This window comes from Lepisosteus oculatus, chromosome 12 (assembly GCF_040954835.1).
Source record: "Lepisosteus oculatus isolate fLepOcu1 chromosome 12, fLepOcu1.hap2, whole genome shotgun sequence".
NCBI classification, from domain to species: domain Eukaryota; kingdom Metazoa; phylum Chordata; class Actinopteri; order Semionotiformes; family Lepisosteidae; genus Lepisosteus; species Lepisosteus oculatus.
In genome coordinates, this window is record NC_090707.1 from 16574504 (window position 1) to 16592299 (window position 17796).

The window sequence follows — 17796 nt, forward strand, 5'->3', positions numbered from 1 at the left end:
TTTGGAAGGTCCCTTCTCTTCTCTTCTCTTGAACCAGCTAAAAACTTTTAACAGTCAGCTACAGAACATTCACCTCTGAACGGTGTCATGCTTTTATAGTCAGCAATTATGTTGTTATTATGTCTGGAATAAACTCTTTGAGTCTCAGAAAGATCCTATTTTCTTATGACACAAAAGAGTCATTCACTTATCGAGATTGTTTTGTCTTCTGTGTTGTATCGATTTTGTTACTGTCTTGTGTTAGAACAGATTGTTATTACAAGCTAGACTTGTATTCAAGCTGTAATAATTTGCTATGAATTGTGAGCGTGCACATTTCACCTGCAAGTCTGCATGCACTAGAGTTTACAGTGAGTCACGTGTGACTTTTTGCTTCTTTTTCTTAAATCTTCTGCGAAACCTGTACCTGTAGCTGATTTATCAAGTGAAAGCAAGGAAAACCAGTGGATGGGGGTGACAGTCCAAAGTCAGGGACCAGGAGGCAAGATTGTGGTGAGTCCTGTCGAGACCCTGTAGGCTCAAAAGATGGTCACACTGTATCATGTTTCACTGTATCAGATGAAATAGGAGGCCCTGGTTGGCGAAGGTAGTTTCATCCTAGTCTACTGTTTAGGCAGCCTTTTTGACACTAAAGCATTTTATCTTAGTGAAGTAATTGTCACTAATATTTTGTCAAATTAAAGCTTGCCTACTATACTGTCTGTACCTATCAATGCGAACTCCAGATTAAAATAGCTATTTTAAGTTACAGTGCCAGATATTCAGTAAAAAAAATAGCTTCGAGCGGAGGGTGAACACTGACGTAATTTGACGGACCTGTATTTCTAGACCTGTGCTCATCGGTATCAGAGGCGAATGTTTGTGGGCTCGGCGCAGGAGTCCCGCGACATTACTGGCCGCTGCTACGTTCTGAGTGAAAACCTCCAAATCAATGAAGGTTCAGAGGAGGACGGGGGCAACTGGAAGTTCTGTGAGGGCCGAACACGAGGCCACGAGAGATTTGGCTCCTGCCAGCAAGGCTTGTCCGCGACCTTCACAAAGGATTATCACTATGTTGTATTTGGTGCACCTGGCGCCTACAACTGGAAGGGTAGGAGCGCCACATTATGTCTTACTGCAGGAATACACTTGTTATGAAAGAAAGGAAAGGAGAATCACACCCAAAATTTACCTGTTTTGAGTTAGTATACCATATCGGAATTTGAAATCATAAAGTGTACAAATCGGAGTATTAATATCAACACAATATCAATCAACCATCACAACCTTTAAAAATGTTGTGCAGCAAGACGACCACTTCATTGTCATTTCATTTTTTTATGTTGGACTTTGCTGACCTCTAGAGGTTGCGAGCAGTATTGTAGTAACCGCACATAATCTTTCAAGGACCGTTTTCATCTTTCCCTTTGTTTTTGTTTTTTTGGCATAGCTAATCAGTTTCAGTGTCATTTCCCTTTTGAAATTGCCTTATCAATTGATACTGAATCTTCAAAGGAATAGTTCACATTTACCTCCTTTTGATTTTCCACACATTTAGGTTTATTTCTAAGGGCTTCTCATCCACTTTTTTTTTCTTGAACTCATGTTTTCTCCAACCGCCATCTTCAACACATGATCCGTCACCTCCATCACTCCAGGGATTGTACGAGTAGAGCAAAAGAACAGTACTCTGGTGGACCTGGGGATATATGAAGATGGCCCATATGAAGTCGGTGATGAAACTCAGTTTGATGCAAACCTTGTGCCTGTACCAGATAACAGTTACTTAGGTGGGTAGTATGAATGAAAAGCAGCGGGTTGACTTCAGGGGGCAGGGTTTTGAAACTGATTGTCAGGCATGTTTGTGCACTGAACCTGGAGATTTACCCAGCATAGTTTGATTTTGACCCATTTCGGGTTTTTGAATGCGTGCGTCGAAGACGTACAACTGTTCTCCCTCCCTTGTGCCTTTTTTAATCTTCAAGGGAAAAAAAAAATGTTATTTTGTGTGTTCAGGTGTGCTTTTTATGACGGCTTTGTCTGCTGCTGATCCTGATCAGTTTGTGTATAAGTCACTTCCTTCACAGGTAAACGTGGGAAAAGCTGTAGATGTGATGGCCAATAGCTACTTAGGTTTGTGACATCTACAGTGACTAAATTGTGCTCTCCAGCCCATTGTCTTTACATCTGGTTTTCAGTGCCACAGCATCGCCATGTGTATAATTTCCATTCGAATGCAGATCTGCATGCCTTTATTTATCATGGGCTATCCATTGGTTTCATTGCCTGACACTTTTTGTGATGTATTCCCATCAATTAAAATAAACAGAGCGGATTATAATTATAATTATAAATTATAAATATTATAAATTATTATTTTTATAATATAATCCCCATCAAGGTGTGTTGCATGCACAATACCTCTGTATGTATGATCTGCACTTTGTGTATGTTTGTTTCCTGTATGTATTCATTGCCTATTAAAGGGAAAAGATTTTGTGCATGAGTCATAGACTGTCTTGAATCCATCCCTCTACATCTGGGGATGTGGGTTGTGGGGGTTGTGAAAATATCATCTGAAAAAAGAGCCTAACTTGTTTAAATTTCAATTAAGGAGGTGGGAGGTGTTAGTTTGTTAGGTGTAGTTTTATTTATGTAGAATAGTTCTTAAGGCCTCATCTTTATATTTCATCACATTAGTGCCACACCCAGGATTGAGTTTGATTTGTTTCTCTTGACGTTTGTAGGATTCTCTTTGGACTCTGGACACAACCTTATCCAAAAGGGTCAACTGACAATTGTGTCTGGCGCACCAAGAGCCAAACACAGTGGAGCTGTTGTCTTGCTGAAGACCGGTGGGACCGAATCTAGGGTCCTGAATAAAGAATTTGTTCTAGAAGGCCCAGGCTTGGCATCGTCCTTTGGCTACGATGTAGCTGTGGTTGACCTTAATTCAGATGGGTATGTTATGTGATTCTGTTTTTATTCTTGGTTGCTACTGAATTGATTGCATTCTGACAAGTATTTCTGTTCCACTGGCACTCTTTTAATTAGGATGTAGCTAAGGCCATGCATAATATAATCTGATTAATACCAAACCTTGAGGGTGATGTCCACTAAGATAAAGATTTGGAATCCATTATTGCAAACCTCATTATGAATTCCTTATTTTGTCAACCTCTTAGTGAAATGTCAGCTGGAGGAGCCAACCTGGATTTTCTGGAAGTTTGAATATGCTCATTGTGCAATGCTTTATTTTTATTTTTTTGTAATGCCTGATGTTCTGTTTTTTTAGCTGGCAAGATATTGTTGTAGGTGCCCCACAGTATTTTGTCAAAGATGGTGAAACTGGTGGAGCAGTGTACGTTTACATCAACAAGAATGGCAAATGGGACCAAATCACACCCATTCAACTCAACGGAACCAAAGATTCCATGTTTGGGCTGGCAGTTGAAAACATCGGAGATATTAACTTGGATGGGTTTCAGGGTGGGTTTTCATCTCCAGTCCTTGTCTTTCAGCATAAACATCACTTCGGTCCTTTCTGACCAGCCTCTGCAAGTGGGGAAATATTGGAAAAAGCCACAGCTTTCATGATAATCTGAATTGCTGGATCTTTTCCCCAGATATTGCTGTTGGTGCGCCTTACGATGACGCAGGTTCAGGGAAGGTTTATATTTACCACGGATCGAAGAGTGGTATCACCACCAAGCCAGCCCAGGTATGTTTTCAAAATGTCTCACTTTGGTAGTGAGGTGGTTCTTGGGTATTTTTCATTCAGTCAGCTGTAGAGAGCTGTTGCTAGGTGACTAATACTTCTGCTACATAATGGTACCTAGGATAGTTTCTCCACTTACACCAAGGGGGTGCCAAGCACATCCCTTTTTAAATACTGTATTAAGCTCAACTGTACACTGAACACACAAAAATGGCATTTTTCTTATATGGCTAAACATGTATCCAAAATAACACCCAGAAACAAAAGCTGAAATTCTCTTAATTGTAAACTCTTAGCAATCTTTTGATCTGAAAGGCGAATTTAATTAGCACACAGCACAAATGACAAATAGTGCTTCACTATTGTTTTAACTTTTGTTGCAGGATTTTAGACTGACTAAATATTTTTTGTTCTCTCATCTCTGATAACGTCTCTTTTTTTCTTCTTTACATTCTTCTCCGTTAAAACTGGCGGTTTGTGTGAACATTTCTAAATATGCACATTTTGTAATATATAGGTTTTCTTTGGTTTTAGGTCCTAGAGGGAAGAGACCATAATATCAAATTATTTGGATATTCCTTGGCTGGGAACATGGATTTAGATAGGAATTCCTATCCTGATATTGCCATTGGCTCTCTCTCAGATTCTGTATTTGTGTACAGGTAATTTGATGCATTTTTTGATAATAACTAATGTACTTTTTTCAAGTGAAAATGAGTTATCAAAGTTTTTCTTAATTTCCCTAAATTTTAGGTCAAAGCCGGTTGTAAACATTGTAAAGGAAATTACTATAACGCCTAAGGACATTGACCTAAAAAAACCTGCGCCGTGTCTTGATGGAAAAGGCTTTTGGTAAGACATTTTAGTACGGTGGAAGTCCTGCAGTCTCTCTTATCTTTGAAAAAAGCTAGTTTATAGACTGTTATTACCACTGAAAATCCTGAGGGTTCCTGATTTATAATCTGTTTCAATAAATAATCAAATTATACAACACTATGGTCAAGTTAATTATGGGTATTCTCTTGCCTTTACGTGAGCATTTTATCCATAGTAATATCCTAATGAATGGCCAGATGTTTTTAGGATGATTAAAACTATCTAGAAGCCTCTTGAGTGTTTATTTCTTTCACACTTTAATTAAGGGCACCAATTAGACTGTGTTTAACAACACTGTTTTCAGTTACAAATGTTTCAAAGTAAAATCTCATGTTGTGTGACCAGGATGATGTCTTAATCTTTTTAAGATGATGTGGTAGACAAGCACAGCAATAAGACATTACAGGCAGGCAGAAGAAAAAGTAAACAATAAAATATAATGACTAAAATGTAATTTTAGAAAGCTTAGACTCGTGCAACTGCAGTATCTTTTGCACAAGCATTTTGTTCAGTGTTGAATCTGAAACTTGTGTTGAGCTATTGTTAAGTAATAAAGACTTGTACTTCTCTCTTTCATATTTTAAATTTTAATAGCTTTGTCATTTTAAACCACTGCATTTACCAATAAAAAGCGAGGGAAAACGTTTTTTTTTGGATCGCGCAGCTTTGAAAATTATATCAAGGGTTTTATCTTCATTTTCATTGGAGAAATTCTGTATTGTTACAAACTCAATCCTTTTTTATTTTCTTTCAGCTTAACAGTTAAAGCCTGTTTTGAATATACAGCAAATCCAAAAGACTACAACCCTCGATTGAGTGAGTATGTTCTTCATTTTATAGGTTAGATTTTGTTGAACCAGCTGCCTGTGGAAACATGACAGTGTTATTTTTTCCCTGACAGCTATGGACTTTACATTTGAGGCGGATTCAGACAGAAGAAAAATTAATCTGCAACCGAGAGTATCATTTTCAGAAAGGAAGGCAACGGATCCTGACAACCAGTATAGTGGAACTCTAGAGCTAAGAGGGCAGAATCAGAAGAAGTGTATTCAAGCAGAAGGAAAGCTGCAGGTACAGCCCATTTTACCCTTTTTTTAGTGACGTCGAGCCACTCCCAGTTGAATGAATTTAACTACTGTATTACTGTTTCCTTTTGCTGACTTGAAGTAAGGTTCTAATATTCCCGCTGGTCATATTTGAATTTTGTGATGAAATCTTCTTTTTTTTCCCAAGGATACAACAGACAAGCTGAGAGGCATTCCAATAGCGGTTTCAGTCGCAATCAAAAATGCCAAACGGAGAAAAAGACAAAGCGCTCTCGCAGAGCTGGTTCCTGTCTTGAGTTCGGAACTGCCAACTCGTTCAGAGGTATGTTGTTCCAGCTATTTACATTTGAGTTGCTTTAGGCAAATGGGATAACCAACCTACTTGTTTGTGATAAAAGACTCCAGGCTGCATTTCATCAAAGTTTGATATACACAATGATGACAGTAAATTAAATCCAGACCTTTCATTCATACTAAGGAAAGGAGAGCAGTACACTAGCATGGTTCCTGTCTGTGTGTAGTTTGCATGCATTTCCACTGGATGGTCTGTTTCCCCTTGCACCCAGTGTAGACGGTGAGGTTAGCAACTCTGTGGAAAATAGAAGCTTTCTTCTAGAAGAGGTGTTGCTGGACTGGAAGGTGGCAGTCTTCTGGTTTAGAAATTCATCTCCCATTTAATTCATTTAACTCATCACCCAGTATCATTGCATTTGCTGCTGTGTTGTAGAAGTTTCTATCAAACAGTGTCCAAGCAGGATGTCAGACAATCTGTTTACCACCGAAGAGCGTTTTCTGACACCACCTTACCCTGCCGTTTTGTCTTTGAGAAAGAACTTGATCTTCACGGGGCTTCTAAGCAAAATTAAAATGGAAACAAATTATGTCAAACAGAAATAATGACATAACTACTGTGTTTCAGGTTAACTTTGTGAAGGAAGGCTGTGGGACGGATAATATCTGCCAGAGTAACTTGGATTTCAAGTATAAATTCTGTTCTAGAGAGCATAATCGCGATGTATTTCACCCACTACCTGTGTAAGTGTTTACCAGATGTATCTTCTTGTAGCGTACAAGTATGTTATGTATATACAGTATATGACATACAGTGTGGTATGGTACACATGCAAGATTTTCTGTTGTATTCACAATGCTAATGATATTCCCTTTAATGTTAGCAAAATACCTCATTTACATGCATTATTTCTTGTGGTGTATAATATGTAATGTTGCACTGTGGTATTTGATGTGTTATGCCTGGGCTGGGTGCAGCTCGCGTCCTCTCTTGTTTCCTGCTCGCTGCCTCACTACCATCTCGTTTCACCTGGGACTCCTGAAGATCGTGTTGCCCAGAAGAGGCTACTTGCAAAAACAACAATCCGTTTCTTTTTTAATTTCCAGGGAGAATGGGGTCCCAGTGATATCTCTCAGTAATCAGGAAGATATTGCTCTGGAGGTAACGGTGACTAACATGCCTTCACGTGACAGAGATGGGGATGATGCCTATGAAGCCAAGCTTGTGGCCCTGCTTCCTGACACGCTGTCCTACTCCGCTGCACGGACTCTGAATGCGCCTTCAGTGAGTGAAGTCTTTAACCCTTGAAGCTCAGTGTAATAACCGACCTGCTGCTGAGCGTGTCTTTTCCAGCAGTGCAAAAACTGCCTTTTTTCTTACAGGACAAGCAAGTGACCTGCACAGCCAATCAAAATGGATCTCGTGCAGACTGTGACTTGGGAAATCCATTCAAAAGCAAATCAGTAGTGAGTTTTAATGGCATTGTTTTTTTTGGGGGGGGCAAGATTATTTATAATAAACCCAATGCACATGTAGTAAACACAAACCTTAAAACTTGAAACTTTATTCCCTTCTATTTCTGTAAGCATTCTCTGCATTTCAGCCCTGATTACTATCTGAGAGCAATACAAGAATAGCATTTTCAGGAAAAGGGGCAACATGAAATATTATTGATGATTGTATTGTACTGTGCAATGCTAAAATTGTACATGGGAGATGTCCATTGTTTGTTAAAATGCAGCTTACGTTAGGGAGAGCATTGTGTATATACTGTCTGTAGTTTAATCTTTCTGTGTTAAATGCTGCAAATATTTTCAGGTCACTTTCTACATAATTCTGAGCACTTCGGGTATTACTTTGGACACCACACAAGTTGAAATTGACCTTCAGCTTGAAACGTAAGTTGTATAATCATCTCCTTTCCTCTGTTTTTTTATTGTAGACTTTTTTTGCTGACTTTAGCCTTTGGACTGACACTGCAAAATACATTTCATACAATTTACCTTAAGTTCTGATTCCCAGAAAGAAATTTCCCATTTCCCAGAAAGATTTTTTTTTGTTCACACCTACACTGGAATGGAATTAATGGAATTTCCTCAATGAATTATGCGATTATGCAGTAATTTATTTTTAAAAAATACAATCAGTGTGGACAGTATTATGTTTCGTAGGAGCAGGTTAAGGTGATGTAGAACACAAGACATACTATATCTATACTAAAATTACATAATTCTGTCCTTTACCCTGCAGGGCAAGTGAACAGAAGAACCTGCCTAAACTAAAAGCAAATGCTAAAGTATTAATAGCATTGCTCCTGTCAGTCTCTGGGTAAGCTCCATTCCCCGCCGATTCTATGAACTTCTTAAAACTATATTGACTTCTAATTCCTCCTTTTAAGTGTTTGTACTCAGGTATGGCTGAGCGCAAACAGCCATACAAACAGGTTTGGTGGTCTAGTGAATTGAATGCAATTCAATCTTGCATTTCCACTGCATTGCATTGGAGTTTAGCAGATTCTGGCTGGCAAGTCTTTGAAGCATAGTGAAATTTAATGGTACAAAAGAACAATACAGGACTATTTAATGACTACAACACATAAGACTTGTTATTCTACTTAATTTTTCATACTCTGTATGATCACAGGACAGTGGGTATGAATTCCATCTCTATCTGTTAAGTTACTATGTTGAATCACTGGTCCAAACCAGTTCACCTGTACAGAATGATTTGCCAGATGGTTCATGAAGTACTTGTTTTAAGAAGACCTATACTTTATCCACTAGTGTGGCACGGCCTTCCCAGGTTTACTTTGGAGGAACTGTGAAAGGAGAGAGTGCCATGAGGAAGGAAGATGATATTGGGAGTTTAGTTGATTATGAATTCAGGGTAAGTATTTAATCTAATTCACACCTTTAGCACGTATCTCTCAACGTATGCCCCATTCTGCCCCTCATTAATTCTGTGGTGACTTTAGCAAGAGCTCAAGGTGATGAAGTCTCAAGTGGCTCTTAGATGTAGAAATTCTAATGCACCCATCTTCGTATACAGTATAGGCGTTCTTGAAGATGCAATGTAAATCACAACAGAATTGCCCTCCATTAGGCTGTTAAATGATTTTAATTAGCTTGAGATTCAATATGAAATGCCGAGGCTGTGGATGGACAGTTCCTTCATGGATTCATGTTCATGTGGCTTGAATTTGTTTCTTGGGTTTTGTGCTGCAGCTACGTAATGGAGCTACAGGCTATAGTCCTATAATACTATAGTAATATCCTGGTTTTCTTCTTATATTCTTATATTTTATTCTTCTTATATTGCATCATCTGAGAAACTGAGACATAACAGCGAATTCCACACCTCAGTACTTATGAATTGGACTGATTCAAATCTGTATTCCCAATGTCCTTATTTTTTAGTTATATAGTTCATATTAATGTACTATGGATACGTGAAGCTCTTCTGCTCTTCCTTTCACTAAAATTAGCGTGATGCTTTTTGTGAATAAGGTGAATCTTTATTTGAACTGAGTAATGTTGTAACCATACTGTCTTGCATGTGAGAAGCAGAAACTGTTTTGTTGTTGCTGTTGTCAGACATCCATGAAACCTTTTTTTTTGTTCTTTAACAGGTGATCAATTTGGGAAAGCCGCTGAAATCATTTGGCAGTGCTTCTCTGAATGTTCAGTGGCCAAAAGAGGCAGCAAATCATAAATGGTTGTTATACTTGATGAAAGTTAGCGCTACTGGTACAAAGAGAATAGACTGCACTCCTCGAGGGGAGGTAAACTCTTTAAATTTGGTAAGTTAAGCTTCGGCCTTCAAATATATGAAATGTATTTTCCAGAAATTAACAACTGTATGTCTGGTTGCAGTATTGCGTAGGTCTTTGACCTTTAATGGCATGCCTCCATGAATTTGTAACCAAAATACTCCTTTTTAATATTTAAATATTACCTTCTGTAGCTTGTGTGTTTTACTAATGCACAGCTACTGATGTCCTGCTACCTGCAATAGATTATCAAGAAGGTCCCATGGCTTTATTCAAACTTTATTGTAGAAAAAATATATATTTTACAACACAGTCCGATACAGCAATAAATGAAGAAGAGAAACATACCAACAGAGAAGATGGTACACTATTGTTACAGGAGATAAGAGACTTATTTTCTTTTGAGAGAGAGATTTCAGCAGGGATGAAAAATTTCAGGAGTCTGCTACAGTACCTTAACATCTGGGGAGACGGAGGCATCTCCCCGATATAGTGCAAATTCGCAATGCAGGACTTGAGACGCACACTCCATCTCTCCAACCCTTACTTTCACTATTAGAATTAACAGTACTGATGTTGCCAAACCAAAAAGTGTGACAGTACAAGTTGACACACTTTCAAGAAATTACTTATAGATTAAATTACTTGTGATTTAGTGTTAATATAGTTAATAAGTTAAAAGGGTCTCTTCTGGTGTTTTTTATATATGGTGTCATACCATTTGACCCATCACAGTCTTTTGTCTATATCCCAAGTACTTGTAGTTACTTACAATTTATTGGAGTGTAGCAAATTACAGTAGGTTGGAGGAGTGTTGCATTTTACCTAAAATCAATGACCAGTTCTTTTATTTTCCAAACATTTAACATCAAAACAAGCTCATCACACCATTGAGTAGAATCATTTAGAATGGGCCCGTAATGATTAGAAGCTGACCAGCTCTGTGTCAACTGCACACTTTATGAGATGTCCATCTCTGTGTGTATCCCTGGCTGTGCTCTGTAGGGGAGACAAGACACAGCCCAGTGGTGATCCAGTGGAAGTGTAACAAATGCCAGATAACTATTTCCACAATATAACTTTTTTTACAGGATTTTTATTCCTTTTTTTTTTCCTTTCAGACACCTTCCAGCAGTTCTAGGAAAAAGCGTGAAACTGAACAAAGACAAACACCAGGGGAGGGAAAATTTTCCCTTTTCATGGACAAAAGAAAATATACCACTCTGGTAAAAGATTTTGTAGTTTTTTTTGTAGATTTTCTTCTTCTTTTCTTCTTGGTGTGTGTGTGGGGGGTGAGTTTTAGGTGGATAATGCCCATAGATCCTATCTGTGGAATAGAAAGATCTCTGATACACGAGCCTTTTTGGTTGCAGAGCTGTGGCAATGGAACACAATGTGTGGAGATCAGGTGCCCACTACAGGGATTGGATAACAACCCAATCATTGTTCTAAGGTCAAGACTCTGGAACAGCACCTTCCTTGAAGTAAGTAATACTACTGTGCGTACAAGGAGTATGCAAATAATACATTTTTGATGCGAAACACCTATTTGTACCCCTTCGACAAGTGATATGACCACAGTTTTAGTTTAATCATTTGACAGTGGTTAACATTAAAGACCCTTATTTTTTGTTCAGGCCAAGAGATTTTAACAATTTTTTTATCGTTTGCATTTGTAACTGGTTACTATCTACAGAAATCACGAGCTGAGTATGATTGTTCAAATTATAGCACTAAAAGATAAACGTGGTCAAACTTCACAATTAATGACTACTTGATCAAATCCTGGTGGCACGGTAGTGCAGCAGTTAGTATCGCTGCCTTGCAGTGCTGGGGCCCTGGGTTCAATTTCAGACCTGGAGTGCTGTCTGTGTGGAGTTTGTATGTTCTCGTGTGTTTGTGTGGGTTTCCTGCAGGTGCTACAGTTTCCTCCCACTGTTAAACGACATGCTGGTAGGTTAATTGACTTCAGGGAAAATTGGCCCTGGGGTGGGTGTGTGTGTCATGGACTAGTGTCCTATCCAGGGTGTACCCAGATTTCTGCCTGTGGCTTGCCAGGTTAGGCTCCAGCTCCCCTGCGACCCAGAATTTGAAGAAGCAGTTAGAAAATAATGGATGATCAAATTCCGTTATCACTTAAATGACTGTTTAATATTGAAAAAATGTAATTTCCCATGTATTCACATACACGTGTCATAAGGTGCCGTGTATAAATTAATCTGCCTGAAATGATAAAATAGATAAAATACCGGTTTGTGGACGCATGCAACATCTTCAGAGACATGCTGCATTTTTTAATGCTGTATTTTTGTCACAGTTGTGTTTAATCCAGACATTCTACAAGTGATGTAAATGTCTTCTTTCTAGGACTATTCAACCCTGAATTACCTTGACATTCTTGTCAAAGCCTCTCTCAGCCTTGACGCCTCTGCAAAGAACATTGTGCTTAAAAATGCAGAAACTCAGGTATGGCCCTCACAACTTTCCTCTTCCTCTTTAACAGTGCCCCCACATTGATTATATACAATACTCAACATAAAAAGACACTTCCACTTCTAACTGCAACACACTCCCAAAGGTATCAGAAAAATAACAATCCTTTTTGTAGCCGGAATGCTTGATCGGACAGGATATAATTCTTAATGCTGTTAAACATTTTCTCAACAGAGTTTCAGGTGTTCTCTGATGTGGCATAAAATGAATTTGCTGTGTCCCTCTTCATCCTAGCCCCTGTCAGATTAGCTCGCCTTTTGATTAAAATAAAGGAGAGTGTGTCGCTGAAGAAGCTTCTTCAGGAGCAGGGAAGCCATTCAAACCTGTTATCTTTTTTGTTGTACACGTATAGGTGAAATTGACAGTCTTCCCGGAAAAGACAGTGGCAAAGTACACAGGAGCACCCTGGTGGATTATCTTGGTTGCCATTCTTGCTGGAATCCTGATGCTGGCTCTACTGGTGTTCCTGCTTTGGAAGGTAACGAAGCTGAAATGAATCCTTATTACAAGAGTCAATCACAGTTGTTTCTGCTGAACAGTAGTTTTAGTGTAGTCTCTGTAAAGCAGCAAAGATTTGATAAAATATGTATCAAGGAACAAGGATAATCCTCTCACATATCGACAGTTTACCCTTCTAGAAAAAAAAGTTACTTAAATGTTTAAATAATTACAACAACAGTCTATTATTTCATCCTGTGTCTAAATGTCTGTAATTATGGCCAACAAAATGACATAACGCCTTGCTTCCTTTTAGTGTGGTTTCTTCAAGAGAGCCAAAAAAGACCATTATGATGCTGCATATCACAAGGCTGAGATCCATGTTCAGCCATCTGACAAAGAAAGACTTACTACTGATGCATAGTGCTCGTCTCTGCACTCAGTATTGGGTAATAAAAGCTCAGCGAATCTCTGTGGGTGTAAAGTAGACAGGGAGCGTGGGGCTTAACAAACACTAACTCACTTTTGCCGAGAGGGAAATCACTTTCTTGGAAGGATTTTTTGTGCAGTTTGGAAATTTACGTCAACCGATGCTTCTCAGAATTAATCTATTTTAAATCTTTTTTATTTTAGTGAACATTTCATTTGAGGGAGGTTACTGAAAGTGACCCTACCAAGAGGGTCAAAATGAGTTCTAAATCTCCACAAGTGACTTTCTCATAAGCATTCACCTATTCTAGCAAATTTTAACATTTAATAAGTGAATGTTTACTGTAAGTAACTCTGCCAAGAGCATCAAAATGAGCTCTAGATCTCCACAAGTGACCTCGTCAATGAATGATCCTAATTTGAAATCAGTCCAGCCAGAATAATTGATTTCTTGTTTTCTCCTTTGCCAACTTAATTACTATTGTTGGGTACATTTCTGCATTGGTAAATTTCCACCTTGCACTGAAAATCTTTCTCCCAAATATTGCAGTTACAGAATTTCTAAGCCTTATACTGTATTAAACACTTCTCTTGCACCAAAAGCACAGCACTGCCCTGGTCTTCATGCAAACGTATTCCAGATTTTTAACGCCTGTTTCTCCCAAGGTTTGTAAAGGTGCCTTTTTTCCAGGTTGCTGCTTTGCCATCCTGCTGGCTTCTTGGATTTTGTTTTGCATAATGCTTTCCATGTTTAATATTAAGCATGATTTCTGTTCTTGTCCACAAACAGACAAAAAACGCCCATTTCCCTTTTATTTCAAGCTTCTCTCCTAAGCGCTAGTAAATTGAGTTATTTTTTAAACAGTGGCTGGTGATTTTTGAAGTCCCTAACATCTCTTCTGCTTCCTCAGTGTGGATTTTTCAAGCGCTCCAAGTACGACGACAGTGTTCCCCGATACCACGCCGTTCGGATACGGAAGGAGGAGCGCCAGTTTAAAGACGGAAAGACCAAACTTGTCAAACTTGAAAAAAAACAGTGGATGACCACTTGGAATGAGAATGAAAGCTATTCCTAAGACTTGTTATCACTTTGGCGGTGTTGTGGAAATCCCAATGGATGCAAAGCTCCTCAATGACATTCCAAAAGACAGAGGTTCTTTATTTTGAATGGGCTTAATGTGATTGTATGGATTTTTTTTTAAAGGGCCATTTACATTCAATTTGCATTCAGCAATTTACCCTTCATTACAGTAACAGCTTAAAATCTGTATAGAACTACCATTAAATCACACACCTTGTCACTTAGACAGAATAAAGCTCCTTAGGTTTTGATTTTGTTTTTTCCTGTTTTAAAACTTTGCTGTAACCATCATGCTATTGTATGCATCTTGTCTGTGTAGGGTGATCATTTGGGTTGAATCCTTTCCTTATCTTTAAAGCAGAAATATCCACACGGGATGCAGTTATGTGTTTAAGATGTCCCTGGACATCCTGCAGTTCTCTATGTTCTATGGGTATATAGGTTTTTCAGCTGTAGCACCAGGTTGAAACTTCCAAGACGATTTGTTTTTTGACCTCACTGTTTTAATCTGTTAAAACAGATCTTCAAGATCTATTTTTATGTATAGGCTGGAACATTTTGTATGTTTTGTATATATTTAAATATTTTTAGCACAATCTGGTATTTATTTTGACATAGACTGTTCTTAAAATACACATAGGCCAAAGATTCCTGTTGCTCATTTTGATGAAAAGTGTTATGCAGAGATCAAATGAACCTAAGGTACCATAATGATGATTTGGGAGAAAGGTGACTGCTGCACTAGAAAATGTAACCTAGGGCTTTCGTTTGTAACCACACTACTGACAATTACATTTTTTTTCACTTTTAATGTACATAGTAAGTCAACTGTCTTTGTCTTAAGTGCCGTTTTCTTCATTTAGTTGCCTTTCCTCTCCAGTGTTCTGCACAGCCTGAAACCAGTCTGTACGTTCTGCACGACCTGAAACCAGTCTTTCAGGATTATTTCAGATTTTCACTTTGTATTACAGTATGTTGCTTCTGCTCACAATCTGCATGGTAAGATTGTAAAGGACCTTCAAAAACAAAATTAATTCAGTGCAGTCATGGCATAATATGCAATATTGGCACCGTATTTTATGCCCCCTTAGCACTCATTCCTCTACTCCAGAACAAAGGAAAATGTATTATTGAATATTCTTGACAAAAATAAATCAATGTGAACTACAATTGGGAAGTTCAGAGAAGCAATTATTTTAACTGTTTGCAAAATAACAATATAAACATGTAGAAAGAATTGGAAACCTATTAATAGGTCATGTAAATAGTTTATAATTGGCTTAAGATGTCTTTAGGAAGCTAAAAAAGCTATAGTGGGGATATAGCTTTGTTGATGTTTTTTCAGTTTGGAAATCTGTATAGTGAACAGGGCTTCACCATACAGTTACTTACACTTCAAAAACCTTTATCTGTCATCAGTGCATTAAAAAAGGCTCATCACTGACTCGTGTCTCAAATTGATCCATCTTTCCCAAACCTGGCTCCAAAAACCCTAACCTGTGGATTTGTTTTGTAATTAAAATAACAGAAATAAAACTTATTTTCATTTTTGACTGTTTTTCTGTCTTTTATTCACCTGAATTGAAAAGCATGTTACAGTATAATGTGTTTGAACATTTCCATTTTGAATTTTGAGGGAGTGCCACCTGCAGCCTTGCCAGTCAGTGTATTGCTTTTGTTGAAAATGTGTAGTTTTGTTTTTGTTGTCATGACCTCAGTCCTCTTCATCTCTCAAATTATACAGTCAAGTTATACAACAGTGAACAAGCAAAGGTTAAATCTAAAAAGTAAGAGAAAAATACTTTTCACCTCTGAAGCCTTTTTTAGGCATGGAGTATACAGTATGTTCTTTTGGAGCCACCACACTCTAATGACTTCTCAATATCTCTCTGTTATTGGACTTAAGTATTGTATGTGCCTTTCTGAAATCGCTGAGAAAGTATAATTTTAAATCTTTTACCCAAATTTAATTGGAAAAATGTTTTTTCAATGACAACCTGAAGACTACACATTTATGTGGCACTACAATTACTGGAGCAGTCTGAGTGAAATACCTTGCTCAAAGGCCCAACAGCAGAATCCCACTTGGGACTTGAACCTATGATATGGATATAAGTATGTTTATTACTTTTGAAATCCTGATATCCAGGTACAGTAGATTACTATTAACATTAATGAACAGTGCCCTCTTTATTCATATTTCCAGAGAAAAGAAAGGAACAAAAAACATGCAACAGAATGATTTATGGATTAAATAGTGCCTTTGCTTACAAAAATCTAAAACTTACTGTGGCAGGCTGGGTCAGAAAAGTGATAATTACAACTTACCTGCCACTAGAGGTCATTTTATGCCTCCTAGTGTTGTAAATAGATATCCTAGGTGAAGATTAATTAGATAGTTGTTATAAGATGGATTCTCTCATGGTTGCCATTTGTAATGTCTGGTATTTAAAGGGCTTCACTGTGTTAGTTTGTGCTCAGGCTGTGGAATATCAAGCCTTGGTATGTTCTGGAGGAAATGTATCCACAATAAAGACACTTTTCACTATAATTCTTTAAATCATCAGTTTTCATGTGCTCAGACGCTGTGAATCACCTTACTTAGTTGGACCTGTCACAGCTATGTTCTGATTACTGTATCTTTGCACAGAAGAAAATCAGATTTGTCATAACTGAAATCTAGAAAATGAGTATTATTTATTCATATTTAAGTATGTCTTAATCTGTAACGACAGTATGTTCTGAGGATTAAAGCCTCTGGACCAATTTAGAGGCCTCTGAAGGTTTTGGTTCCTTTGGGTGTGAAAGGAGGAAGCACATAGAAGACATTTAGGATCAGATCTCTGAAGACTGCAGGCAAAAGCTCATTCACCTCCGCAAATTGGGGAATAGCTATGAATCAACAAAAAGTTTAATCTACTTTCCACTGTAGTGCCCATTACAGTGTAGTTACAATTGCATTATTAAGAATTTTTAAGGAAATTGGTATAATGGCAGCTCTGTCAGAAAGGGGTCACAAGTGTATTTTGGCACCAGCAGTTAAGAGACAAGTGGGTTTTTCTAGGAAACTGAAAATCCAAAACTCAAGCAGGTTTTCCTTAGGAGTTGCCAGTACTTTACACCATCCACTTTTCCATCAATACTAACAAGGCTTTCAGTCCCTACTGGTGAGAAGAGTCCACCGTGCCACTGTTGTGATTAATATGGTGTTGCCTGATGTGCTGTGTTGGGCTTGTGAGAAATGTAGTAATATTTATTTAGACCAAAAGTTGACTTTCTGTGTCATCTGCCCATCAAATGTGACATTTCTGCAGTATTGTTTACATGTTTCTACAGTAGTAGCTGCTTTCTCGTCGCTCACCTATACATACCAGATGTATTTAGCGATTGGGATATCGATGATGATGTATAAACAGTGACTCATCTCAGATACAACTATGCAAATCTTTCACAATCGCTGCTGGATTCACGGCTACTCCATTTGGAAAGAATGTCTGCCCGGGTTTGTATGACACACATTCCATTATTTAATAATGATCGTCCATCCATTTTCTTACTGTTTCCTCCCCTTCAGGGTCGTGGGGGAGCCAGCAAGCAATGGGCTCAAGGCAGGACACTGGGACGCCAGTCCTTCGCAGGGCCCAGACAAACACCAGGGCCAGTTTTAACAGGAGC

The 17796-nt window shown here is 38.2% G+C and overlaps 1 protein-coding gene across 4 annotated transcripts in view; it reads left to right on the top strand.

The window, feature by feature from the left end:
• itga6a (integrin, alpha 6a) overlaps window positions 1–15671 on the top strand; it is a 33295-nt gene extending 17624 nt beyond the window's left edge. The window contains exons 3-26 of one of the 4 annotated variants that reach the window (XM_015359008.2): window positions 413–492; window positions 829–1090; window positions 1638–1769; window positions 2727–2940; window positions 3275–3468; window positions 3606–3700; window positions 4232–4359; window positions 4451–4549; window positions 5328–5389; window positions 5475–5644; window positions 5807–5941; window positions 6539–6654; window positions 7018–7195; window positions 7294–7377; window positions 7730–7809; window positions 8162–8239; window positions 8695–8797; window positions 9540–9710; window positions 10802–10906; window positions 11054–11164; window positions 12048–12146; window positions 12526–12651; window positions 12928–13060; window positions 13952–14041. In XM_015359008.2, coding sequence (XP_015214494.1) covers window positions 413–492; window positions 829–1090; window positions 1638–1769; window positions 2727–2940; window positions 3275–3468; window positions 3606–3700; window positions 4232–4359; window positions 4451–4549; window positions 5328–5389; window positions 5475–5644; window positions 5807–5941; window positions 6539–6654; window positions 7018–7195; window positions 7294–7377; window positions 7730–7809; window positions 8162–8239; window positions 8695–8797; window positions 9540–9710; window positions 10802–10906; window positions 11054–11164; window positions 12048–12146; window positions 12526–12651; window positions 12928–13035 — 2930 coding nt within the window. In that variant the 3' untranslated portion in view covers window positions 13036–13060; window positions 13952–14041. Of the gene's footprint in view, window positions 1–412; window positions 493–828; window positions 1091–1637; window positions 1770–1802; window positions 2113–2726; window positions 2941–3274; window positions 3469–3605; window positions 3701–4231; window positions 4360–4450; window positions 4550–5327; window positions 5390–5474; window positions 5645–5806; window positions 5942–6538; window positions 6655–7017; window positions 7196–7293; window positions 7378–7729; window positions 7810–8161; window positions 8240–8694; window positions 8798–9539; window positions 9711–10801; window positions 10907–11053; window positions 11165–12047; window positions 12147–12525; window positions 12652–12927; window positions 13061–13951 lie in introns of those variants that run through there. The other 3 variants (XM_006636506.3, XM_069196405.1, XM_015359009.2) reach the window with 3 other exon arrangements.
• The last annotated feature ends 2125 nt before the right edge of the window (window positions 15672–17796 follow it).